This window comes from Panthera tigris, chromosome F2 (genome assembly GCF_018350195.1).
Source record: "Panthera tigris isolate Pti1 chromosome F2, P.tigris_Pti1_mat1.1, whole genome shotgun sequence".
NCBI classification, from domain to species: Eukaryota; Metazoa; Chordata; class Mammalia; order Carnivora; family Felidae; genus Panthera; species Panthera tigris.
The window spans coordinates 80024224-80050214 of NC_056676.1; the positions used below are offsets into that span (position 1 = coordinate 80024224).

General features: G+C 61.7%; 1 protein-coding gene across 5 annotated transcripts in view; it reads left to right on the forward strand.

Annotated features, from left to right (window-relative positions):
* The window catches only part of DENND3 (DENN domain containing 3), a 51801-nt gene that overhangs the window by 18671 nt on the left and 7139 nt on the right, over positions 1 to 25991 (forward strand). For 4 of the 5 annotated variants that reach the window (XM_042973589.1, XM_042973588.1, XM_042973592.1 and 1 more), the window contains 11 exons: positions 2319 to 2474; positions 4029 to 4125; positions 6159 to 6262; positions 6720 to 6919; positions 8661 to 9182; positions 14091 to 14350; positions 14982 to 15152; positions 16270 to 16399; positions 19451 to 19558; positions 22440 to 22579; positions 25179 to 25333. In XM_042973589.1, the coding sequence (XP_042829523.1) occupies positions 2319 to 2474; positions 4029 to 4125; positions 6159 to 6262; positions 6720 to 6919; positions 8661 to 9182; positions 14091 to 14350; positions 14982 to 15152; positions 16270 to 16399; positions 19451 to 19558; positions 22440 to 22579; positions 25179 to 25333 (2043 nt within the window). Of the gene's footprint in view, positions 1 to 2318; positions 2475 to 4028; positions 4126 to 6158; positions 6263 to 6719; positions 6920 to 8660; positions 9183 to 14090; positions 14351 to 14981; positions 15153 to 16269; positions 16400 to 19450; positions 19559 to 22439; positions 22580 to 23131; positions 23827 to 25178; positions 25334 to 25991 lie in introns of those variants that run through there. The other variant, XM_042973590.1, reaches the window with a different exon arrangement.

Here is a 25991-nt window from a genome sequence, read left to right on the forward strand (position 1 = left end):
CTCCCTTCCCTCCTTCCCTCCTCCCTTCCCTCCTCCCCTCCTCCTTCCTTCCCTCCTCCCCTCCTCCTCCCTTCCCTCCTTCCCTCCTCCCCTCCTCCCCTCCTCCCTTCTCTCCTTCCTTCCCTCCTTCCCTCCTCCCCTCCTCCTTCCTTCCCTCCTCCCCTCCTCCTCCCTTCCCTCCTTCCCTCCTCCCCTCCTCCCCTCCTCCCTTCCCTCCTTCCCTCCTCCCCTCCTCCCCTCCTCCCTTCCCTCCTTCCCTCCTCCCCTCCTCCCTTCCCTCCTTCCCTCCTCCCTTCCCTCCTCCTTCCCTCCTCCCTTCCCTCCTTCCCTCCTCCCTTCCCTCCTTCCCTCCTCCCTTCCCTCCTTCCCTCCTTCCCTCCTCCTCCCTTCCCTCCTTCCTCCTCCCTCCTTCCCTCCTCCCTCCTTCCTCCTCCCTCCTTCCCTCCTCCCTTCCCTCCTTCCCTCCTCCCTCCCCTCCTCCCCTCCTCCCTTCCCTCCTCCCTTCCCTCCTTCCTCCTCCCTCCTTCCCTCCTTCCTCCTCCCTCCTTCCCTCCTCCCTCCTTCCCTCCTCCCTTCCCTCCTTCCCTCCTCCCTTCCCTCCTTCCCTCCTCCCCTCCTCCTCCCTTCCCTCCTTCCTCCTCCCTCCTCCCCTCCTCCCTCCTCCCCTCCTCCCTCCTCCCTTCCCTCCTCCCCTCCTCCCTTCCCTCCTCCCCTCCTCCCTTCCCTCCTTCCCTCCTCCCTTCCCTCCTCCTTCCCTCCTCCCTTCCCTCCTTCCCTCCTCCCTTCCCTCCTTCCCTCCTCCCCTCCTCCCTTCCCTCCTTCCCTCCTCCTCCTTTCCCTCCTCCCCTCCTCCTCCCTTCCCTCCTTCCCTCCTCCTCCTTTCCCTCCTCCCCTCCTCCTCCCTTCCCTCCTTCCCTCCTCCCTCCTTCCCTCCTCCCTCCTTCCCTCCCTCCCTCCCTCCCTCCCTCCCCCCCCCAGCAGATAGGTATTCGGCACCCCTGGGATGCCCCACGCTGGGCCAGGTTTGTGTGCTGATGAACGTTTCTAATCGTTCACTTTTGCCTGATCGTCCAAGTCGGACATTTTAGCGGGGATGGGCGCCAGGGCCTGGTGCCGTGTCTCCAGTGTGCGCTGGGGTGGAGCACCCCCCAGCGGGATGGGGTTCTCGCCCTCGGCCGTGTGGCGTGTGGTGGTGTCAGAATTCTAGAATACACGCAACGGGTGGCCTTCTGCTTGGCCAGACCCCGCAGTGGTGGGGTGCGGTGTCTCCTGTGGCCCCAGCCAGGGGAGACTGCCTCGTAACGGGGGCTGAGTCGCGTGTGGTCGCTGGCACGTGTGTGAAGGTGCCGACGCCTTCCAGGTGGTGGTTACCTGACCGGTCAGCCGGGGTTTGCGGGGCCGGGACGTCTGTCTCCAGCGGCGGCTTCTCATCGCTCTCGGGGCGGACCCAGGGTGCTCCCCGCCCCGCCCCGGCCCTGCTGACCGACCGCTCAGACCTGGTCTCAGCCCGCCCCGCCCCTGCCTCAGCCCCACGGGCTCCCGTGGGGTCTCCAGGGGTTGGGTGCTCCCCACCCGTTCAGGGCCGCTCGTGCCTGTCTGGCTTTTCACCTTTCAGCTTTCGGGTCCGGGGTCCTCGAGCGCTCTTCTCCAGCCACCAAACGGGCTGTTTTCTAGCCTTCGTTCCCTGATCCCTCTCCTCACCTCCCTGACCTCCCGTGACCTCATATCTGGGGCGCATTCTTCTGTTTTTCTGTTTCTTCCCACTCGAATGCCAGCCCCACCCTGGAGCTTTGTCTGTGGTCAGCACGCAGCCCGGCGTGCAGGAGGCGCTCGGGAAGGAAGTGGGGGGGTGGGGATGTGTGTTGGGCGTGTTCATTTTGTGTGCGAACCGCAGATTTGCCCGCTGGTTTCCAGCGCTGCGGCCTTGACGGTGCTGGGGAGGCCGGGGTTGTGAATGTGCTGACGGCCCACGGGCCGAGAGCGGTGACACCCAGGACCCTGGTGCACCGATCCCCCCAGGCCGGGCGCGGGGAAGGTGCGGGGCTGGGGAGCTGGTGCCCCTGGCGGGCGGGGCCGGGGGAGGGGAGGCTCCGGCTCGGGTAACAGTGTGCACAGTCAGGGCTTCCGCGGGGTCTGAACGACGAGCTGCTCGTGTGCAGAGGTGAGTGATCCCTCCCCGAAGTTACTGCCGGCTCTTCTGAGCATCCGAAGAGTGTTGATGCACCTGGGGGGGAGGGTAAACCCCCTTCCTGAGTGCCCCCCCACCCCTGCCCATAAGGAGTGTGAGCTGTGCTCAGCGTCCCTCTGCTGCTTCCCAGGGTCCAGAGCCTTCAGCTGCACCACGAGCTGGACCTCGCTCACCTGGGCGCCAGCACAGACCTGAACGAGGGGCGAGCCCGCAGGCGGGCCTGGCAGCAGGGACTCAACTGCCAGCTGCAGCAGGTGGCCCTGCAGCTGCTCGTCAGCATCTTCAGGTAGTGGGACCCCTCCCGTGTCTGTGGGGGGCGCCGCCGGCTCTCCCTCCGTGTGGGAGGCGGCAGAATCAGGATGGGGCCCTGCCCGGTGGCCCTGCCGTGTGATCACACCCCGGCAGGGTCAGCGGGCCTGTTTTTTCCCCGGGGACCATGAGCGCCCGTGCGGGATTGTGCTGGCTGAGGGCTCGGGGCCAGCCCAGGGTGGGGACACTTGGGTCACCGCAGGAACGAAGCCCACCCCCGGGCACAGGCACTCAGGATCTGTCACCAGCTCTGTCCCCAGCCCTGCAGGAGCAGAGGCGTCCGGATGGACCCTCCACCCGGGAGGTGTTTAGACCACAGCCTGCTGCCTTGACTGCGCTCTGTGATTGTTATTTAATGGTTGTGTTCTTCAAATGCGTGTATTTCCATAAGACACAGAACTCATTAGGGAAAAACGGGACAGCGTATTGTAGACAGGTTGTGTTATCTCTGCTCAAAGCAGTGTAATTTGTGTGCACACAGATACATGATTTTCCTTTTGTTCTTTTATATTTTTTCTAGATTTAAAAAAAATTCTTTAAGTTTTTTGAGAGAGAAAGTACAAGTCAGGGAGGGGCAGAGAGAGAGGGAGAGAGAATCCCAAGCAGGTTCCACTCTGTCGGCACGGAGCCCGATGTGGGGCTCGAACCCACAAACTGTGAGATTATGACCTGAGTTCAAGTGAGATGCTTAACCGACTGAGCCCCCCAGGAGCCCCTCCTTTTGTTCTTTTAAAACGAAATATGTCATGAGCGAGGTTTTTTTTTTTTTTTTTTTTTTTGACACTTTACAATCTTGATGGATTCATAAAACAGACAATTTGGATACGGACGGTCAGACTTTATTTCTCTTACGTGACTTTTCCCTCACAACGGAAGGAGAACATTGAGTGTCCTACATACGGAATACGGCCCGTGAGAGCATCGATCCCGTGTGTAGGCGGTTACTTTAGCTGGGGAAGGTCGTGGGTGTTCGTGCTCAGAGAGTCTGCCCGCCCTCCTTGGGCCTCCCCCTCAGGGTCCACGGCAGGTACCGGTGGCCGTGCCGTCTGCACAGGGAACAGGGGGCCCCAAGGGGGCGAGAACAGTGAGGGTCCCTCCGGGCGGAGAGGAGCCCTGCTGGAAGTGATGGGCAGCCGGAGGAGCGGGCACACCCAAACCCGGCCCTTCTGGGGGCCAGGACCCTCTTTCTACAGGACAGAGCTTGCACAGGACGTATCTCTGGTCATTTTGTGTGTTGTGTCATAGGGATAACCTAAAAAAAGTTTTATTAATGTTTATTTTTGAGAGAGACGCAGAGCGTGAGCGGGGGAGGGGCAGAGAGCGAGAGGGAGACACAGAATCCGAATGAGTCTCCAGCCTCTGAGCCGTCGGCACAGAGCCGGACGTGGGGCTCGAACTCACAGACCTCGAGATCGTGACCTGAGCTGACGTCAGGCGCTTAAGCGACTGAGCCACCCAGGCGCCCCAACGGTGATAACTTTTTCATGCATTTAAAAGCGTTTCCACGCTCAGACCACCTTCTCTTTCTCAGGGAGGTGAAGAATCACTTAAATTATGAGCACAGAGTGTTCAACAGCGAGGAGTTTCTCAAAACCAGAGCTCCGGGGGACCAGCAGTTTTACAAGCAGGTGAGGAGCACGTGGGGCTCGTGGGCCTCTCTCTACTCAGAACGTTTTCAAAATACGTTTTCTCAAAAGCGTCTGTTAGTATCTTATTAATAGTTTTTACAGGAAGCTTGCTTTGCCGTGGTTTCCCTGTGGCCATCTCCTACTCTCTTAATCCGCTTTTTAGAGTGCAGTTTACCTGTCGTGAAACGCACCCCGCGTAAGTGTAGAGAGAGGGTGATAAATCCCGCCAGACGCGTGTGCCTGGACACCGCTTCCTCGGTCCGGATCAAGACCTCTCCCGTCACCCGACGGCTCCGATCCGAGGGGCCGCTGCAGCCGGGGTGGGGGGTGGGAGGCAGCGCCGGGCTTTTCTGCCCACCTGTTAAGCTTTTGGGGGCGCCTCCGTTCTTGCCTATCGTGCGGCGTCGTGTCTGGGGCTTCGTTGCGGCCGGGGGCACAACTGCTGCTGACCTCGGTGTTCTCCCGCGTTCCAGGTGGGGGGGGGCGGCCTTCTCCCGGGGCTGGTGTCCCTCCCCCACCAGGTGCTGGTGCCCTGGCCACGGAGGGGCCCACGCTCAGGCTGCTCCAGGCTCACGGGTCTCCCGTGGCCCTTCAGCTTCCGTGGTCCTCCTTTGCCTAATTCCACGTGCTCTGCCCTCCAGGGCGGGCCCCTGTGCAGGCTTCCAGAAGTCTCTGCAGAGCTGCCCCCCACTCCGGGCTCCGTAGGGATTCCCAGCTGCCTCAGCCCTGAGCCCCAGGCGGGAAGCGAGGCTGCCTCTCTCAGCGGCTCGCCGTCCAGCCTGTGGCAGCGGGAGGGGACGCCCGAGCCTGGTTACCGAGCCTCAGCTCTTCTCGTGACCGAGGTCCACGCGGTAGCCATTCACGTCGGCCGGCTGGCGGCCTCTGCCTCTCTCTGGGCCCTGCCCGCGCCCTCCGTGTCTGCTCTGACGATTGCCGGACGCGCTCGGTGCTCCCCCGTCCGCGGGGGCCCCAGCTGTCAGCAGCCTCTGCACACCCTCCCCGGGACACAGAGCCTGGCCTGAGGGGCCCACAGGACGCGGCCCACGCGAGGGGCGCCTGGGCAGTTCAGTCGGTGGAGCTTCTGACTCTTGATCGCGGTTCAGGTCCCGGTCCAGGACCGTGAGGTCGAGCCCCGCGTCGGGCTCCGCGGTGACAGCACGGAGCCTACTTGGGATTCTCAGTCTCTCTGTCTCTCTAAATAAACTTTAAAAAAAAATTAAAAGAAAAAAGATGGTGCCCGCATGAGACTCCTTCGCGAAAGGCGCCACAGAGGAGCACAGGGAGAAGCCAGGGACGCGCGTGGGGCCAGAGCAAAGCCGGTCACAGCTGTGACAGGGCGCCCGGGCCCAGCGCTCTGCCATCGCCTCCTCGCCCTGTCGGCTCCCAGAGGGCGGCAGGAGTCCCCGTGAGCCACACTGCCACCTCCCATCCCTCCACACGCCCGCTCCCTGCCGTCACTCTCCTGCGGGCTTTTTGCACGTGGGGTTTCCGGCACCTTCCCCACGGGCCTGTGCGCCTGCGGCCCTCCTATTGCTGGGCCGGGCTGGCAGCGGCCGATGGGCCCGGGCCTCGTCACCTGCGGGCCGGTCACCCGCAGCAGGGGGCAGGGTGGGGACAGGGACTGGCTGCTGGAGGGTCACCTTGTCCGGTGAGAGACCAGCAGCCGGGTGGTGGGAGCCACGGGCCGGTGCCAGACGGTGCACTTGCTGTGGGGAGGGGGCCCGGTCCCCGGAGACCTGGAGTCGACGGCCAGAGGACGCTGGCTCTGGCTGTCGTGAGAGGAAGATGGTTGGGTTTTTGAACTTCTGGTGATTTTTCAAACATAAAGAGTGGCGACCCTTTCAGGCAGCCCGGTGGGGATCTGGAGGGTGAGCCTTGCAGGTGGGGACGAGTGAAGAAAGCTACCCGCTCAGGAGCTTGTGTCCAGGGAGCCGGGGTGGGGGGGCGGGAGGTGGGCAGGCCGCCCCAGCACGTCGGCGGCACAGCGGGGGCCGCGATCGCGGTGGTGACTGGCCCCCTGTGGTCTGTTTCAGGTTCTGGATACCTACATGTTTCACTCTTTCCTTAAAGCCCGGCTCAGCAGAAGGATGGACGCCTTCGCCCAGATGGACCTCGACACGCAGTCGGACGAGGACAGGTGCGGTCTCTGGTGTGGGCGCGCGACTCCGGGGAGCCCGACGCTCCAGCAGCGTGCAGTTACTTGGGTGGATGAACGATAAATTCGGCCGGAAAATCTCACACTTAGAAACTTCCGTAGGGCACGTCCCCACGCGCTTCTGTTTGGGGGGGGGGGGGACGCCGAGCGCAGCTGACGCGCGTGTGCTCCGCGTGTGCACCTCGGGGTCCGCGTCGCCACCGCCCCACGCTGTTCCTGGCCCCCCGCAGACACCGCGTGTGTTGTGTCTCTCTGGGGGTCCCGTCCGTCCCCCCCGCCTCTCGCTGCACCGGGGAGACTCCGACGCTGCCACCGCCTCCCACGTGCGTGCGGGAATACCGGGCCGGGGCCGCGCTCGCGCCGCAGATGTGCGGGCGTGGAGACCCGCTCTTCGGACGCGCTCGTGTCCGTAAGGCGTGGTTGCTTTTCCCAACCGCAGGTTAAGCAGGATGCTGCCGAGTCCCCGAAGACCGACCATCGAGAAGATGGCCTCCCGAAACTCACCGTCCCTGCACGTCACTCACCGGCGCATGGTGGTCAGCATGCCCAACCTGCGGGACATCGCGGCGCCGGAGCTGCCCGCCCGGAACTCGTCGCTCCGGAAGATGGACTCCGAGGGCTCCAGGAGCAGCAGCACAGGTGGTGACCCGGCCCGCGCGCGGTGACGTGTCCCCCGTCCCTGGGGCTCATGTGGCAGGTCTGTGCACACAGCTGGAGCCTGTCCCCGTGGCAGGGGATGGGTTTTGTGGGTGGGTTTTTGTTTTTTTTTTTTTTTTTAGCAGTTTACTTGTTGGAAATATTTGTTTTGCAAACCGCACTCATTCTGGAAGATGGTTTCTTGCCTGTATCTTCCGCTCCCCAGTTGCACTGCTATCATGGCAGTTCCACACGGTTGGGGACTTGCACGTACGTGCTCGCCTGCGTGTCTGCGCGCGTACACGCGTGTGCGTACAGAATACACGTTTACACATATGCGCGCCTGACGGTCACGACTGTCGGGCCCCGGTGAGCGCCACGCCCCCTCTAGATCCGGGGGACGCGAGGGACCCGGCGCCCCCACCCCCGTGGCGCGGGGCTCCTGGGAAAACAGATGAACGCGTAACATCGGGGCGCGTGCTGTCACGGCACGAAGGGAGCAGCGTCGGGGACGGGAAGGGGGCCCGGGTGCGGAAGCCACGTTCCAGCAGAGACGGGAGTGGCTGGCGAGGCCGGGCCGCCCCGGTGACGTGTTCCGGGCGGAGGGACAGCGAGAGCCCGTCGGTGCTGAGAGAGGCCGCGGCTCCGTCTCTGAGGCAGGCCGTGCACGGCCCCCGGCGTCAGCTGGGCTTTCGGCGGGGTGTAAGCTGCCCTAGGCCACGTGTGCGAGCCCGTGTCTTACTCCGTGTAAGGAGGTGCCACGTACGCCTCGGTTCTTCGCGCTCGGGGCCGCTCTCCACGCGGTTCCGGGAGAGGCTGGGTGAGGCCAGGCGCCGTGAGCCGCGGGGGCCCTGCCGGCCCCTCCCGATGCGTGTGCCGCACATCCAGCTGGCGTCGGGGGGCGGGGGCGTGTGTTTAAGCGGAAAGTCCTCAGTGACAGCGAAGCATTCCGGAGGCGCCTGCTGGTCTGAGTCCCCTCGCGGCGGCTTCCTGGCTGTGCGACCGCGGGCAGGGTACGTCACCCCTCTGGGCCCCGTAGTTCCTCCCGCGGAAAGCCCGGTGACGCTTCTCACCCCTGGCCGTGCTCCCTCCGCTGCGGGAAGGCGTTCCGGCCTCTGAACCTTCACCTGGAGCCCCCCTACCCTTCCTGGCTCCTCCCCGTCCTGCAGGCTTCGTGGCCGAGACCCCACCTCCCCGGGGTGAGCGGCCTCCCTGCAGGACTGGCCTTGCCGTGGCCCCGGTGCCACCTGTGAGGCCCTTAGGTGACATCGGTGAAGCAACTGGTGTGAGACACGGCTGGGTTAGGCCTGGCTCTGGCGTTGAGCAGCTGTGTGCCTGGAACAAGGGGAGCCTCGGCTTACACGTCTGTAAGACGGGGGCGATGACGGTGGCCATCGCACAGAGTTGCCACCGAGGCAAAGGAAACAGTCGCACGGGGCCTAGTGCTGCCTGGCTGTGCGTCTTGGCTCAGGTTGTCAGTCGGGCCCTCCGATAAAGACTGTCTACCAAAGCTTTGACTTAGCGCTAAAGTCTCAGCGGACGAAAGCGTTCCGTGTTCCCAGGGTCCGTGGATGCAGAGTGGGAGCCCCTCGTTCGGCTCGGGGGTACGTGGAGCTTTCTGGAAGAGGCACGAGGGTTCTTGCTTTACGTTGTACGCGAGGCCCAGGAACGACCCGGACAGGATGGCAGGGACACGACTGTTTCGGGGTCTGCTGATGACCTGCTCCTTCTCTCTCCGCCCTAGTTCCGAGCGTGACCCCCAAGGCGACGTGTTCCTTCAAGGTCCCGGAGATCCACTTCCCGCTGGTGAGCCAGTGCGTTCAGGCCTACTACTCCGACTGCGTGGGCCTGCTGAGCAAGGCCATGAGCCTGCTGGCCCCCGACAACTCCGTGCTGCTGGCCAGGTACTTCTACCTCCGGGGGGCCGTCCACCTGATGCAGGGGCAGCTGCTGGACGCCCTCTTGGATTTCCAGAGTCTGTACAAGACAGACATAAGGATCTTCCCGGCCGATCTCGTCCGGAGGACGGTGGAGTCCATGTCGGGCCCCGAGCGCGCCCGGGCCGAGCGGGTGCCCGAGCTGCGACGCCTCATCAGCGAGGTCGTGGACAAGCCCGGGGAGGCCCCCAAGCCGGACGACCGCGTGAAAAACTTCGAGCTGCCGAAGAAGCACATGCAGCTGGACGACTTCGTGAAGAGGGTCCAGGAGTCGGGCATCGTGAAGGACACCAACATCATAAACCGGTTGTTCGAGGCGTTGACTGTAGGTAAGAGGACGGCCGCGGCCTGGATTTAAACACGCCAGGACGGTCCGCTAACAGTGCTGTGACCCGTGGGTGAGGCCTCTTCCCCATCTGGGCACCTACAGGACCAGGAGGGGCTGGCCTGTCCCTGATCTTTGGGGGTAGGGCAGTGCGACTGGAGAGCCGGCCGCCCCCGCAGGGTCCCCCCGTCCCGGGGAACCGCTCACCGTGCGCGATTCTGCCGTCAGTGGGAACCCTGCGCTGCACGCACGCCCGGTGGCGCAGACGACGTGGCATCGTCCCCCCTTCCGGGAGCGCTGCCTTGTCCACGCTGACCGCAGCTGTCCGTTCTGTCTTTCCCTCCTTAGAGGGACCTGTCCCCAGCCGGAGCCTTCCTGTCTGACCACGTTCTTACGTGTTTACTGGGAACACGCGTGTCTGAAAGCGGGACCTGGGCTTTGTGTGGTTTTCAAGGACAGGTGACTTGTGTCCTGCTGTGTCAGTCTGCAGTCACTCTGCTCCTCCACAGCGTCTTTCCAGAACTTTCCTGTGTTGGCGTGCGCGTGTTACTTGAGCGCCCGGCGGCCGTGTCGCAGGAATGGAGCGCGGGGCCCTCGTCTGTCTGGCCGTCGGGTGGCATCCAGTCGTTTTACTTTTCCAAATGCGGACATGGTGAGCGTCACCGTGCCTGGTTCCCGATGTGGCTGTGGACGGGTCTCCCCAGGGTGTGTGGAGAAGCCCGGGCCGCACCCCCCGAGACCCCCGCCGCCCACCTCCCGGGCAGCACCGGGGTCAGACTCAGATGAGCGTTCGCTAGGGAGCCATCCCGGTGCCTTCTTTCTCCCTCTCTGTTTCCGTACCAGGCGCTCCTTGTTCCCTCACGGTGTGGGAGCACCTCGGGCCCCCGCCCCCCACGCAGGCCCGGCAGCTTCTCCTCCTGGTCTCGTGGGGGGGCCTCCGCGGGCAGGCACGTTGGAGCCATCTCGCTGGGCACGCGGGAGACACCTGCGGGGTGACCGCCCGGGGGGTGGGGGGCGGTGAGCCGTGACCGGGGGAGACAGGTCCTCGCGGAGAGCCCTGAGCAGCAGTGCTCGGGGGCCCCCGTGACTCAGCGCCTCTCCAGGGACACCCTGCCCCTTCCCTTTGCGGGGCTGTCACGAGGACGCCAGGGCCAGCCCGGTCAGCTGCCAGGCCTGAACACAGGGGCGCGCGGCCACTGGGGGCTCTTTCTCTCGGGGAGCGAGGCGTCCAGAGCGCCCGGCGGCTCCTCGACGTCACCGTGCAGCAGCCGCCCGTGGCCTTGTTGCTTCACGGCACGTGACAGCGATGGCCTGGGCAGCACTGTTCTCCCGGCGGGAGGAAGAGGGTCCATCTCCCCAGCTGTCACCGCCTCTGGCCAGCAGCGTGTCCCTGCACGTAGCCGCCTGGGAAGCATGGTTTTGTGGCTGGACGCGTGGACAGCGTCCGGTGTTCCCAGACTTATGCTGCAGGGATACAGAGGACAGCTGGGAGGGTGTCAGCAGACGTGGGCCACGCCGATGGGGGGTGTCGGTGGCCCTGTTGTCACCTTGGTTCCATTCACGTGGCAAAACAGCCCGTTTAACGGTCCTGGTTCTGGGATGTGTGAGGGACTGTGGGGCAGCACCAAGCGTGTATTTTTGCTTAACGACCCATGCGTTAGAAAAGCTTATTGGGGCGCCTGGGTGGTTCAGTCGGTTGAGCGTCCAACTTCGGCTCAGGTCATGATCTCGCAGTCTGTGAGTTCAAGCCCCGCGTCGGGCTCTGTGCTGACAGCTCAGGGCCTGGAGCCTGCTTCGGATTCTGTGTCTCCTTCTCTCTCTGCCCCTCCCCCGCTCATGCTCTGTCTCTCTCTCTCTCTGTCAAAAATAAATAAACATTAGGGGCGCATGGGTGGCTCAGTCTGTTAAGCAAGTGTCCGACTTCAGCTCAGGTCACGATCTCGCGGTCCGTGAGTTCGAGCCCCGTGTCGGGCTCTAGGCTGATGGCTCAGAGCCTGGAGCCTGCTTCCGATTCTGTGTCTCCCTCTCTCTCTCTGCCCTTCTCCTGTTCATGTTCTGTCTCTGTCTCAAAAATAAACGTTAAAAGATAAATAAATAAATAAATAATAAATGTCAAAAAAAAAAAGAAAAGCTTTATTAAGTCAGAGCTGGATGTTGCTGTCTTGGAATGAACTCGTGCAGTGTAACGATACATCTGAGACTTTGTTTAGGTTATTGTCACTATTTTGTCGTTCGTTCGACTTTCGTGGACGTTCCCAGTGTGGTGTTCGTACTGCAAGACCAGTAACTTCCACCCCGCGGCAGCTGCTCCTGAGGGGCCCGGGGCAGGGAGGCTGAGGTGTGCCGCCTTCAGCTCGGCTGTGCGGGAGCTTGGGCTCCGGCGGCCGCCTCCACCCGGAGACGCGTGTGGGTGAGGGCACAGGAGTGAGCAGTAGGCACTTCTGTGCGGACCTGGAGACAGACAGAGAACGCGTGATCTGTTGCGTGGGCGCGTGCAGTAGCCACGGGAGCTCGTGGCGGCCGGGGTGTGCACGGTGGGTGCGCGTGGAGTTCACAGATGGGCGCGGCAGCCAGGGTGTGAGCGTCCAGTGGTGCCACGGCCCTGGAGGGCGTGGTGTCCAAGGCCCGTTGGAGCCGCCTGGGCTCTCCGCCCTCCGGCGGTCGGGGTTCCGGAGTCTGTCGTGGAGCCCTGGCGCCACGTCTGTCCGCGAGGGGAAGCCGTTCCGGGTTCTGGTGACGCGCACTTTGTGCCGCGTGGCCCAGCGACTCGGCTGGGGCCCGGACAGCAGGAGGATGTGTCCTGAGTGATGGAAGGAAGAGGGCCCTTGGCCCCAGGCTCCCGAGGTTCAGGAGTCTTTCGTAAAGTAATGGGTTCCTTGCTCAGCTGCTTGGCCTCAATGTTTTCTGACATGCGGTGAGAACAGCAAATGCGTCTGATGACGGTGCTCAGAAGCAGCGGGCGGTGTAGACCCATGTGTCCCAGAGGCGGCCGCGCTGAGCCTGCAGCGGAAGCAGGACCGTGGGCAGTTTTGCGTGGTCGGCAGCCACGGCCCAGGCAGAGACCTCCGGCCCCCGGCCGCCTGGGGACACGTGGGTACCTTGTGGTTCGTTTGCTTCAGTGATGTCTTTTTTGAAAATTACACGAGCACGTACAGATCCCTGCTGTCTTGTTGTCTGGATCCAGTGGCTATAAGATTTTGAACACACACGTGAGTGGTCCCAACCCTCGTGGGCCGATGGGAAAATAGCAATGAGCAAAGGGAAGAACAGTCAGCCCCGGCAGAGCCCTGCCTCCCGGCAGCGTTGGTCTCCTGCATATTCCGGCGCCCGCACCTCGCGGAGGCGTGAGGGTCTGACGTTCCGGGTCTCGGTTCCGGTGACATCAGCAGTTCTGTGTGCCGGGACCTGGACCGCCCCTCCCCCGCCCCGTCCACCGTGATCTCAGATTCCCCGGGGACCGTCACCCTGACGCTGTTACGGAGCCGGAGAGGGACGTGGTTGTGCGGGGGCTCTCGTGCTTGCCCACGTCTTTTGTCCACTTCAGATCGGGCCCCCGGCGGGGCTGGCCAGGGAGGACACGTTCCCTGCGCTCCCGAGTGGGGCATCGGCAGGAGGCACGCCGGCCAACACACAAGGCCGGGTGGCGTCGGCCTGGCCACGGGTCCCGGCCCCACGCTGACCTCTGCCAGCCAGGGCTCTCCTCCCACGCCTCAGTTTCCCGATTTGTGAACGGCCCGAGACCAGTGCCTGCCTCCCGAGGTGGCTGGAAGGATAAAACGGGAGGTGGGACACGGCAAGTGTCGTTAAGCGCGGCCCTGCCGTGGGGGGATGGGCGTGCGGCCCGGCAGCTGCCCGGCCAAATGACTGCCTTCTCGGGGACGGGAGCGCGTGAGGCGTTTCAGCCGGGTCTTGAAGCACGCGTAGGAGTTTTCTGTTCCGAGCACCCTGGAGCAGTGTGTGCAGACAGGGCCTGTCTGGGGGAACGTGGGGGCGGGAAGGGGAGGAGGGGCCCAAGCCCGGAGGAACTTGGGGCCTGGCGTAGGCGAGGAACGCCGCGGTGTTTGACCAAGAGGCACGGAGCTGCTCCTCGCGCTGTAGGGCGTGCTGGGCGCCCAGGGAGCAGGCCGCGAGGCCGGGGGCAGCTCTGGAGGCAGGGCCGGGGGCAGCTCGTGCCTCTGCAGGGCGCGAGGGCAGAGGGGAACGTGCAGGTCCAGGATGCGGCGCCGGGGCCGAGCCCAGCGGGGCAGGAACGGCCCCAGGAACACCTCAGGATGAGAACGGACCCGGCCTCTTAGCAGCCGGGGCGCGGTGGGGGTGGGGGGCCCCATTTCCACCCTGCAGAGAAGCAAGCACCCTCCTTTGACAGCTTAGAGTCACGGCACCAGCCCCCGGAGCTGGGCTCCAGACTCGGGTCTCTCTCTGCCTCCGGAGCCCGCGAACGGTGGACATTTAGAAAGGTTACTGCGTCACTTGAGTTCATCTTGGTTACGAATGATCAAATGTATTTGCTCACGTGACTGAGATGGGGCTGGCTTCAGGCCAGGCTCGATCCTGTGGTGTGGGCGCATCACCAAGGACCGGGTCTCTTTGTGTTCGTTTCGTCTGAGGACCCGCTCCCCGCAGGCCCCGGGATAGCTGCCGCCAGTTCTAGTGGTGACCCGGGGCTTTGCCACCCGAAGAAGGGCATCCCGAGAGTTGCTGTGACCACCTGGCAGGCCCCATCCCTGGGCTGGGGGGCCGGAGAGGGCGATGGGCCGCCTTAGCAAGGGCGCTGGGGCTCGGAGACCTGCGTGCCGGCGCCATCTGCTGCCCGGTGCGGGTAGTGCACGGCTTCTTAAGGGGAAGTCAAAGTCCTGGCCGCACTCGCCTTCCCTTCGCGGAGTGGCCCTGAGATCTCTTTTCTTTACCAAAGGTCACCAGAAACAGATTGACCCGGAAACATTCAAAGATTTCTACAACTGCTGGAAGGAGGCCGAGGCGGAGGCCCAGGAGGTCAGTCTGCCTTCGTCGGTGATGGAACACCTGGATAAGAACGAGTGTGTCTACAAGCTGTCGAGCTCGGTCAAGACAAATCGCGGCGTGGGCAAGATCGCCATGACCCAGAAGCGCCTGTTCCTCCTCACGGAAGGAAGGCCGGGCTACGTGGAGATCTCCACCTTCAGGGACATAGAGGTGAGAGCGTGGCCCGCCAGCCCCTGCTGTTTGCTAGCTGTGAGTGCCCCTCGGTCGTAAAGGTGGTCGCCTCCCCCACGGGGGACGCTCAGTGGCGCTCATCTGAGGTCTCACGTGTATTTTCGAGAAGCTCGTGACGCGTGTTGATCCCGCTCCCGAACCGTCCCGCGCCAGGAGAGGCAGCCGTGGTGGGTGCTGGCCGTGGGCCCGCCTCTGTCTGTCCTCCAGCCGCCGCCTGCCTCCACAGACTTCCTCCCGGAATGGCAGGGAATGAGAAGCTCGTAGGGAGGCAGAACGGACCACGGGTGAACCTGCAGACGAGTCCCTTCGTGTGCACGTGTGATGTGCTGACAGGTCACGCCTGTGGCTCGCGGGCTCTCAGACGCCAGCCTCCGGTCACCTCAGGGCCTCCCCGCTCCGCTCCTGCCCTGTCCCAGCTCTGCCCCCCTCCCCGCCCCCAGGCCGACCTTCACCCGGCAGGTGCCCTCAGCCCTGAGCGCAGGGACAGGACAGCAGGGACCTTCCGGACGCCGCTCTGTAATGTCCGCTCCGCCGGCTCCCCTCCCTGACCCCAGCGTTCCTGGGAGGGGACATCTCACTGACCAGCCTCTTCTTTTTTCTGCCTCCTTAGGAAGTCAGAAGTACCACAGTAGCCTTTCTGCTTCTGCGAATACCCACTTTGAAGATTAAGACGGCATCCAAGCAAGAAGTCTTTGAAGCTAATCTTAAGACGGAGTGTGACGTGTGGCACTTGATGGTGAAGGAGATGTGGGCCGGGAAGAAGCTGGCCGATGACCACAAGGTCCGTGGATGGGCCGCCTGCTCCGCGCACGGCCGTGTTAACGCCCAGGGGCTCCGGCGCGGTCCCGGGAGCACCGGTGGGGTCGGATGCTGTGGTTCGCGTGACCCGGCGACTGGCCAGTGTGGAGGGGCCGCCGTGGAGGGGCCGGGGCTGGACGTAGGTCCGAGTCGGGTCTTCTGGGCACGCCTTGCTCCTGACGACCCCCTCCCCCCGCCACTTCTCAGGACTAGGGTCTTGGCAGGGGGCACGTGGAACCCCCCCAACCCCCGCAGACTTAGCTTTACAGCCCAGGGAGTTTCGTGTTTTCACTTACTTTGGGCCAGACTGGTAGCTTTGCTCACGCCGAGGTAGGACTTCAGGGTCACGAAGAACAGCACAGACAGAGGCACAGACGGAGGACACACGGGGACAAGAGGTCTGTGCTGTGTAGATGGCAGGAAAGGACAGGAAAACCACAACGCAGCGGGCAGAGATGAACGGGGCAGTGGAGGGGCCGCAGGGGGCGGCACAGCCCACGGTCGTCACGGGGACTGCGGGCGCCCCCCCTAGAGCAGACCGTCCACGAGGGGGGCGCTGCCCTCTGTGAGAGAAGCTCCCAGGCACCGGGGGGTGGGGGGCCGAGACCGTGAACACGGAGGGAGTCTTTCCGTCTGCGGCAGGAAGGAGGGCCGGGTCCGTTCCGAGGTTGTAATACTCTGACTTTCGGACCAGCCGTCTGATTTTATGCCCACTGGTTTATTTGGCACAGACCAGTACAAACCGGAGCCCGTGGGCCATGGCTGTCTCTGTGAGGAAGGTTTTATGGGCGTACGTCCACACCCACTCGTTTACGACAGCCTGTGGCTGCTTTCCAGCTGCAGGACCGAGCCAAGTGGTTGTGACAGAGGCTGGAAGGCCCACAGCGGCCGGGCCCTTCACGGCAGGCGATTGCCGGCCCCCGGCGTAAACGAGCAGTGTCTGTCGCAACTGAGAGGCCGAAAGGGGTGCGACGTCAGACCCGAATCCGAACTGTTGCCGTCGCCTTGAAACAACAACGCGTCTTCAAAAGTGTCGTCTTGTGTAACGTCACAAAGTCGGTGATTTCCGTGACCGTTGACGTGAGCGTGTTTCTCTGCAGGACCCTCAGTACATCCAGCAGGCGCTGACCCACGTCTTGCTGATGGACGCCGTGGTTGGCACGCTGCAGTCGCCTGGTGCCATTTACGCTGCCTCCAAGTTATCTTACTTCGATAAGATGAGGAACGAAAGTAAGACTAGCGCGTCCGACGGGGTCCTGGGGTCCCGGGGTCCTGAACGTGCCTTGAGTAGTCTTACCTGCTTGACATTAGGGCCGATCCCTAATTTCTCACCCTGTCCTCTCATGCAACTTGTGAGTTTCCTTCTGAGCACCACACGTTCTCCTGCTTTCCCGCTGTCGCTTAACAGCTCACCCGGGAGCTCCTTGCCTAGCGGGACCCACGGAGGCTCTTCCCAGTTTGCTCCCCGAGCGGGGTTCCGCTGGACACCGGCTGGGGATCGCCACGGTTCTTAGTTGCGCCGGCCGGGTGAGCGGGGTGGAGCGGAGCAGGAGGCCCTCGAGGGGCTCCTGGGGCTGGCGGAATCCTCTGTGGTCGGGGACACGCCCCCGGGGAGCCGTAGGCACCCCGGCGCGTGGTCCCTTTTGCTGACCGGTGCCCGGAGGCCCCCAGGAGTACAGATCTGCTCCCCCAAGTCCCCTTGATTTGGCGAGTTTCTCCAGGCAGGAAGTCTCCGATCACCGGTATGTAGATGTGAATCTGGCTCTCGCTTTCTGGAAGCCATACAGGGTGCGGTGGTGGACTATTTTGGGGGGGTCACGGGTGGGGAGTAGATTTTTCAAGTCTAGGAAACAGCTGGTGGGTAAGAATGACTGTCGTTTGAGTTACTTCTGTTTTGTTTCAACTTTTAAATGACCTAGAACGGTCTCGTGATTTGTATAAAGGAGAGACTGTAATTGACCACTTTACTACGTGCATAGTTGCCGCGGGCCAAGTCAGCCACAGCATAGAATTCATGAAAACAGATGAACAAAGTAGGGATGTTTTTAAATGATCTCTAGTCCCGTTTGTGTGCAGTTTTTGTTTTTGTTTTTAAGTTTACGGTGAGAGAGACAGAGAGTGAGCAGGGGAGAGGCAGACAGAGAGGGAGAGAGAATCCCGAGCAGGCTCCGTGCCATCAGCACAGAGCCCGACGCGAGGCTCGAACTCACGAGCCGTGAGATCGTGACCGGAGCCAAAGTCGGACACTCGATCAGCTGAGCCCCCCAGGCACCCCTGCACCTTATGTACCTTACTCACTTAAAGCGCACATCTCTGGTTTCACGGTATTCACGGTCCAGCATCGGCACGGTGAATTTTAGAACGCCTTCGGCACCCCAAAAGGAAGCCCCGTAACATTTAGCAGCCACCAGCCCCTGGGCCACCACTGATGTGCTTCTGTCTGGATTTGCCTGTCCTGGGCACGTCACATACACGTGTCCTTTCACGAGTGGCTTCTCTCATTTACCACAGCGTTTTCAGAGGGGATCCACGTAGCGGGTGCCAGTACTTGCCTCCTTTTTGTGGCCGAATAATATTCCACTGTGTGGATGGACCGCTGTGTTCATTTGCGATCAAGCCGACTGGGTTTTCTGCACCATCGGGCTCTTACAAATGCTGCTGTCGTGAACATGCACGTACACGTTTCGTTTGCACGTGTGGTCCCATCCCCTGGGTACAAGCTGGAGACTCTGGATTTGTTTGTTTTTTAAAAATTTGTTTAAGTTATCACGAGAGAGAGAGAGAGAGGCAGAGCCTGAGCAGAGGAGACGGGGAGAGAGGGTCCCAAGCAGGCTCCACGCTGTCAGCACAGAGCCTGACGCGGGGCTCAGTCTCAGAACTGTGAGGTCACGGCCTGAGCTGAAACCCAGAGTCTGACGCTTAACCGACTGAGCCACCCGGGCGTCCCGAGACTGCTTTTAAATGTTGCAAAACCGGGAAAAACAGATCTCACTTTGGCACCTTTTATTCTGCCATGTCCATCACTGTGAGATCTCTGATGCTTCCTGGTTCCAGAAACCAATTCTCCATGTCCCAGAACCGCCCCCCCTTCCCCCTCCTCCATCTCGGAAACAACCCAACCACCCCCGTGTCCCAGGAAATCCCCCTCTCCCCACCGTGTCCCGGAAACTACCCCCTCTTCCCCCCTCTTGTGTCCTGGAAACCCCCCTCTCCTCCCCTGCTTGTCCCCGAAAGTCCCCCCTTCTCCCCAATCCCCCCATGTCCCAGAAACAACTCCCCTGTGTCCCCGGAACCCCCCCTCATGTCCCAGAAACTCCCCCCTCTCCCTCCCCTCCTGTGTCCCGGAACCCCCCTCCTCCCTCTCCCCCTCCCCTCGTGTCCCGGCCCCCACCCCCTCAGCGACCCGGACCCCCTTTCCCGGGAGCAGTCGGGGTGCTCTGGTCCCCACAAGAGCCGCAGGAGGACTGGAAGCAGATGTGGTCGCTCGTTGTGGTTTTTCATTGGGAACAAAATCAAACCCTACACTTCAGGTGTTTATGTCACTCCAACCTCGTGCCTAGTCTTCGTCAAGAGTTTCCGCAAAAGCCTTCTGACTCCTTTACAGACGGTGGCACGCCGTCGCCACGGGGGCACCCAGCACGTGCCAGCTCGCTCGGCGCCAGCCCGTCCCCCGTGACCGGGTTGTCCGGGCTCGGGGTCCCTTGTGCAAAGCTCGATGAGGCGCAGGCAGCCATCCCGGGCTCTGGTTAAGAGCCTGCAGTCCCCTCACGACGGAGGGTCTAGGAATTTCACGTCACGACGCCCTGCACCCCACCCCTGGGAGGGGGCGCTACCGGCATCTCCCGGTGAGGCCGGCGATGCTGCCGGGGAGCGCGCGGTGTGCGGGCCGGTCCCCGCGGCAGCCACGGCTGCGGCCCGAGATGTCCACGGCGCCCAGGCCCAGAGGCCGCTTGGTTTTGTCTTGGGAACGTTCAGTCGCCGAGCCATGTTTTCGGTCTGGTCTCTGCTGGGTGACTCGTGGTGGCTGAGGGTGGGCAGAGGCCAGATCGCTCGGCCTCCTGGCTGGGAGGGGAGCTGTGTCACCGTCCCGCCCCTGGCGGGCACACAGATGAGCGCGAGAGCGAGAGCGAGGGGCCGCCCGGAGGCGGAGGCTCTAGTGCCCGTTTCCCCGCCTACGACGCCCTCCCCCCAAACCGACGTCCAGAGACCGCCGAGGGTCTGGGCGGTGGGACGGCAGCGGTCTCACCGAGTCGCGACACTAACCGAGCGCTTGCGTTTCAGTGCCCACGGCGGTCCCCAAGACGACCTCGGAGACCCTCAAGCACAAGATAAACCCTTCGGCGGGAGAGACCCTGCCGCACGCCGTGGACGTCTTGCTGTACACGCCCGGTAGGAGGCCTGCCCTCGCTCGGGGCTGCTCTGTGTCCGGCACTTTGGGGAGCCTGGTTTGCGTTTGGGGTCAGCCCTGAAGTGGGGGGACGGGACGCGACAGGGCGAGCGGGGACCAGGCGGGCGTCTGGCTAGTTGTTCGGGTGAGGCCCTGGGCGACGAGGCGAAGCCGGGCGGCTGCGTAGGGAGCCCCGGCGACCCCACCGGGGCGAGCGCCCCGTGGAGACTCCGCTCCCACCTAGCCGTGCCTCACGTGGCACAGCACTTTACAGCTTAGAAAGCGCCTCCACTCACGTCCTTTCTTTCGGGGGCGTTTAACCTGGGCCTGCTTCCACTGTGACGAGGGACTGCGCCCAGGACCTCGCGTTAGAGGTTGCAGGCGCGTTTCCCTTGCCCGTCCGGATGCCTGACAACACGGTTCCCCTTCACGTGGCGAGGCTGTGGCCCTGCGTCCGGCGCAGACCTCCCGGCCGAGGCGCAACGGAGGACGGACGGGAATCAGCGCCGCGAGGGGCCTCAGCCTGAACACAGACCGCCGTCGTGTCACAGGCGCAAAACCGTCAAAGATGCTTTGGCTTAAGTCTGACTTGGAAAGCGCTGTGGGGCGGGCCGCTCTGAGGGCGCAACGTGTTGGAGAGCAAAGGACTTCGTTCTGGGCAGAAAAGAACCTGTGGTCTGGCGCTTTGCTTCAGCTCGTCGGGGCGTGAGTTGAGCGACAGGGAGCGTCACGGATGTGCCCTCCTGTCCCCTTCGCCCTTTGCGGTTATGGCTTCACAGCTGTCTCCCGGCCCACCCGGTTCCCGAGGGCGGATGGCAGGTCGGCGGCAAAGCAGTTTCCCAGCACGAGAGGACAGTTTATCTCGTCACCGGTTGTCCTGAAGACCCAGCAAGGGGACACACTGAGCGCGAAGGAGGACAGAGCGCGGTTGGACCTCGGGGCCCTGGAGACTTACCAGGTTCATCCGATCGAGGCTCCGTGTTGGCTGTGACACTGCAGACCAGTGGGACGGGTTTTTTTGTTTTTTTTTTTTTAAATGTTCCTTTACTTTTGAGAGAGAGGGAGACACAGCATCTGAACCAGGCTCCAGGCTCTGAGCTGTCGGCACAGAGCCTGATGCAGGACCCACGAACCGTGAGATCATGACCGGAGCCAGAGTCAGACGCTCAGCCGACTGGGCCACCCAGGCGCCCGAGACAGTTTTTATTGTGGTGTCTGGAGAAATGAGTGTTTTTAGAGTTAAGTCGGTTTCCTGTAAATCAGAACCGACTGGACTGTGGGCTTCCTGTCACGATGGGCTAGCTGGTTCAGACCAGCCGTCCCTCCCAGAACATCTAGAAGGGCCAGAGCACAAAACGACCACGGAGAATGGCGGAGCCCCTTTTTCCTGTGGAGCGACTGGCAGTTCTGTAGGCGGCATCTCAGAAGCGAGGAAGTGAGCAGAGCTGTGGCCGGTGCCGAGGGGCCGGAGGGACAAAACTGGTCAGGACCCGTCGAGAAGGGGACTACTGGTAAGCCCTTTAGCGGTGGCTCCGGACCCCTCCGGTTACCCACGCGCTAAGGAGCCAGCCCTCCGGCCTCGAAGCATCCCGGTCCCTGGTGAGACTGAACAGTGTAGCGTGGTATCTCCCCAAGGGGGCCAGTGGAACGAATACCCCAGGAAGACTGACACGTTCGTGTCTCCTTGACATGTGACAGAGGTGATACGACAGAGCAGGGGTTTGAGGGAAGGACTGTTTTTACCATATGTGACGTCAGGGATGTCGTGTATCACGTGGAAAACACGAAGCTTGACCACAGATCGCCCAGTCGGTTCCAGGTGGATGGAAACCTACACGCGAAAGCCACTGGCGAACATAAATGAAGACAGCACCCAGCTTCTAGCAGAGAACAGAGGAGAGCGTGTTCGTGACCTTGGGGCAGAGAAGGAGACTGTACGTCCACGCGAGCCGTGAAGGAAGAGACTGGTGGATTTCGCTACTGAGACGATGGAATTGTAAACAGACACTTTGGAGGGAGTGAACCAGGTGGTCGCAGAGTGGGAGGGGCGCCGGCAAGGGCTCGGGTCAAGGGCGGGCACAGAGTGGCTGCACATCCGGGAGAGGAGCACAACCCAGCTCAAAGACAGGCAAAAGACCTGGGGCGCCGGGGGTGGGGGGGGGGGCTCCGTCGGTTGCGCGTCCGACGCTTGACTTCAGCTCAGGTCACGATCCCAGGGCCGTGGGATCGAGCCCCACGTCAGGCTCTGCTCTGACAGCAAGAAGCCTGCTTGGGATTCTCGCTCTGCTCGCTCTCTGCCCTTCCCCCGCTTACATACACGCACGCTTGCTCACTCCCTCGCTCTCAGACATCTTTACAACACGGGCGAGAGAGGTAATACCTCACCACGGAGGACAGCCTCCACGTGGCCGCTTAAAGGCCGCAGCCTCGTGAGCAGTTAGGGAAATGCAAAGACGTGACAGTCAAAAACCCAAAAGCTTCGTGCCCTCGGAACGGCCATCGGAGGGCCCGCCCCAGCGGGTGCCGGTGAGGATGTGGGGCCGGAGGCAGCGGCTCCTGTCCCGGCTCTCCACGCCGCACCCCCTTCCCGCTCTCCACGCCTGGCGCACCCCTGCTGCTCCTCTGCCCCCTGCCCGGGACCCCCTTCTTCGGCGACGGCCCCGCCCTGGCCCTGCCGACTGCGGCTCCCCGGGCGGAGCCGGCTCCCTCCCGGGACTTCAGGCTCCAAAGCTCGTGCCCTCTTCCTGTCCGGGGCACCCGGCGTGGGCCTGGCCCTCAGCAGGTTCTCGGGCAGCGCCGGCGCCCGAGTGATGGCACCAGTCACGTGCACGTGCATCCAAGGGTTTCCCTTTGAAAACGTTTTTGGGTTGTTTACTTCTTCAGGGCACCTAGACCCGGCAGAAAAAGTTGAAGACGCTCACCCCAAATTATGGTGTGCTCTAAGTGAGGGCAAAGTGATCGTGTTTGACGCTTCCTCCTGGACGATCCACCAGCACTGCTTCCGAGTGGGCACTTCTAAGCTGGTGAGTAAGCAGGGCGCCGTGCGGGGCGGCACTCTGCCAGATGAAGCCGCGAGTCTGCGAAGACAGAGAAGTCCACCTGGGCCCGGAGGTGGGACAGGGTATCCCACAGCATCACTCCATATTGTCAATGGCAGGTCTTTAGGTTTTTTTGAGAGAGAGACAACGCACGTGTGAGTGGGGGATGGGGCAGAGGGAGGGAGACAGAAAGAGAGGATCTTCAGCAGAGCCCAGGGCGGGGCTCGATCCCACGACCCTGGGATCATGACCTGAGCCGAAATCGAGTCAGACACACAACCGAGCGTCCCGAGAACCCCCGTTTTTATTCTAAGTTTAATTTTTTCATTGTGATTCTTAGTTATGTGCGTTTTAAAGACTTTTTAAGGAATAGAATAACTTAAAATCCTAGTTACAATCAAATCAAAAGGCCGCCTTGTGAGGCCACCTCTGCTGTCCCCAGTCAGGCCAGGTAACAAGTAAAGCAGTAAGTTCTCCCAGTTACATACGTGAAAACACTGTCCTCGTCTCACCGAGATTTTCCTTGCTGTTGAACAGAAAGAAACTTGGGTAATTATCTCAAGAAAGTGCTCCCACCTCTGGACATTGCAGTTCAGAGCAGGCCACCTAAGGTATCTTTGGGCCACGAAAGAAAGACATTTGACTAAAGCCATACCAGTTCTCAGGGAGATGCCTCAAAAGAAAGGGCTTTTTCCAAGCGATTATTTCTGAAATTAGTAAGCGGGCTTCCTTTTCTAATTTATGGGACTATTTGTTGGCAAAATCAAAGCTAGCAGTTTTTTAGAAACTCTTTCTTCGGACTTCAAGAGGAGGAGCAGTGAACCACCGCCCACACTCACTGTGCCTGGGATCAGATCTGGTCTCACCCCGCCCACCACGATGCCAGGTTTACTCGGAAGCCTACTTGTATTCGGAAGTCTGCGTTCGGTTACCAGGAGAGGGTTGCACGTGTCACGGGTGAACACAGGAGAGACCGTCCTCAAGTGGAAAGTGAAGCGGCTCGGGAAACTGCAAGTCAGGAAGGCGTCAGGAACGCCTTTCAGTGACGTGGTTGGATGGGCTGAGATGCTCGCATGAGCGCAGCTCTGTTGCACGTGTTTGTGCGACCCGTGGATCTCTCCAGTGTGTCGGTCCTCAATTTCTAATTTCCAAGTCTCCAAAAACAGGGCACCCGGGTGGCCCGGTGGGTTCAGCGTCCGACTTCAGCTCAGGTCACGATCTCAAGGTTCATGAGTTTGAGCCCCACATTGGTCTCTGCTGTCAGCACAGAGCCCACTTCTCAAATCCTCTGTCCCCGTCTCTCTCTGCTCCTTCCCCTCTCAAAAAGAAATGAGCATTTTTTTAAATAAGTTATACAGGGGCATCTGGGTGGCTCAGTCGGTTAAGCGTCTGACTTCGGCTCAGGTCGTGATCTCACGGTTTACAGGTGCGAGCCCCGCGTCGGGCTCTGTGCTGACAGCTCGGAGCCTGGAGCCTGCTTCGGGTTCTGTGTCTCCCTCTCGCTCTGCCCCTCCCCCATTTGCACCGTCTCTCTCTCTCTCTCTCTCTCTCAAAACTAAATTTAAAAAAACTTAAAAAACAAAGTTACACAAAAACATCTATAAATTACCATTGGTTGTTGACTTTTCTAGGCCGGAAGGAAACCCAGAGAACCCTGTCTCTCTACAGAACGGAAAACCGTGGGCAGTTGTGTTTGTGATTAGTGTAGTCAGTCCTCATTATTTGCATATTCCATGTTTGCAGATTCACCCGCTTGCTAGAGTTTATTTTAACCCTGAAACAAATACAGTGTTTTCACGGTTATCCGCAGACGCACACGTGCGGAGCTGCTGGTGCGCGTTCCCAGCCGAGGTCAAACCGGCGGACGCTGTGTCTTGTTTCAGCCCCGGCTGGACACAGGTGCCCTCTTTGCGGCCTATTTAGTGCCACGGTTTTGCATTCTCGTGTCGTAATGGTGGTTTCTGCTGCTTAAAACGGCCCCCGGTGTAGAGCTGGGGTGCTGTCCGGTGTCCCTAAGCCCAAGGTGGCCGTGATGGGCCTTCGTGAGAGAGTCAGGCACTAGGTGAGCTGTGCTCAAGCATGAGTTGCAGCGTACTTGGCTAGGAGTCCGGTGTTAATGAGTCAGCAGCGGATAAAGAATCAGATGTCTTTTTTTTTTAATTTTTTTTTTTAACGTTTATTCATTTTTGAGACAGAGAGAGACAGAGCATGAATGGGGGAAGGTCAGAGAGAGAGGGAGACACAGAATCTGAAACGGGCTCCAGGCTCTGAGCTGTCAGCACAGAGCCCGACACGGGACTCGAACTCACGGACCGCGAGATCATGGCCTGAGCCGAGGTCCGCCGCTTAACCGACCGAGCCACCCAGGCGCCCCAAAAATCAGATGTCTTTAGACAGAAGCACTTTGAACACATAAGTTTACGTACTGATCAGCAGACAGAAACGTGGCCAGGGCTCGCGGGAACCGAACCCCGGGTCCCCCCCAGGAGCGGACGTTCGGGGCTTGCGGGGAGTGGGTAGGACAGAGCTCCTGGGAGTAACGAGAGGGGCCGGCATCCGTGACGCGTTCTCCGCCCGCTGTCAGAACTGCATGGCGATGGTGGAGCAGAGCCAGGTGTGGGTCGGCTCAGAGGACTCCGTCGTCTACATCATCAACGTCCACAGCATGTCCTGCAACAAGCAGCTCACGGACCACCGCTCCGGGGTCACGGGCTTGGCTGTCCAGAGCGGGGCACCCAGGTACGGCCGGGCCCTGCTGGGAGAAGGGGCCGCTTGGCTCCCGGGCGGGGCGGGCCGGGAGTCCCTAGGGGGAAGGGTCCGCGGTCGCCGTGGCGACCGCCTCCCGGCGCCGGGCCGGCCTGTCCTGAGCAGAGTCGCGTGACCTTCTCGTCTGTGTCGGGCCCTGAGTACAGAGGCGCGGGTCTCTGCTGTGGGCCAGCTCCGGGGTGAGCGTGGGGCTCAGGCGGCCACTTCCTTGCCTGTCCTCGGCGGCTGCCGGTCTGCCCCAAGTCTTTGGCTTGCGGACACAGCATCCCGTTTCTCTGTCTTCACACGGTGTTTTCCGAGTCCAAATCTCCCTGATGAGGATGCCCGGCATAGCGGATCGGGGCCCATCCTGTTAACCGTCACTTGAATGCTCCCGTAGAGGCCCTGTTTTCAAGTAGTGCCGCGTTCTGAGGCCCTGGGGGTTCGTGGTGGCCCTTGGTTGGGGGGTGCAGTCCGACTCCTAACATTTTTGCTTCACTCGTTCGCTGTCTTTACCGTACTAAGAACGTCAGCCCGAAGGCAGGCACCCGTGTTCTGCTCTTTGCCGCGTGTCCTGTGCCTAGAACAGGGCCCGGCACACAGTAGGTCCTCATTTCCGGTCACCTGCTTCACCACCTGGGCCCGGGGCCCA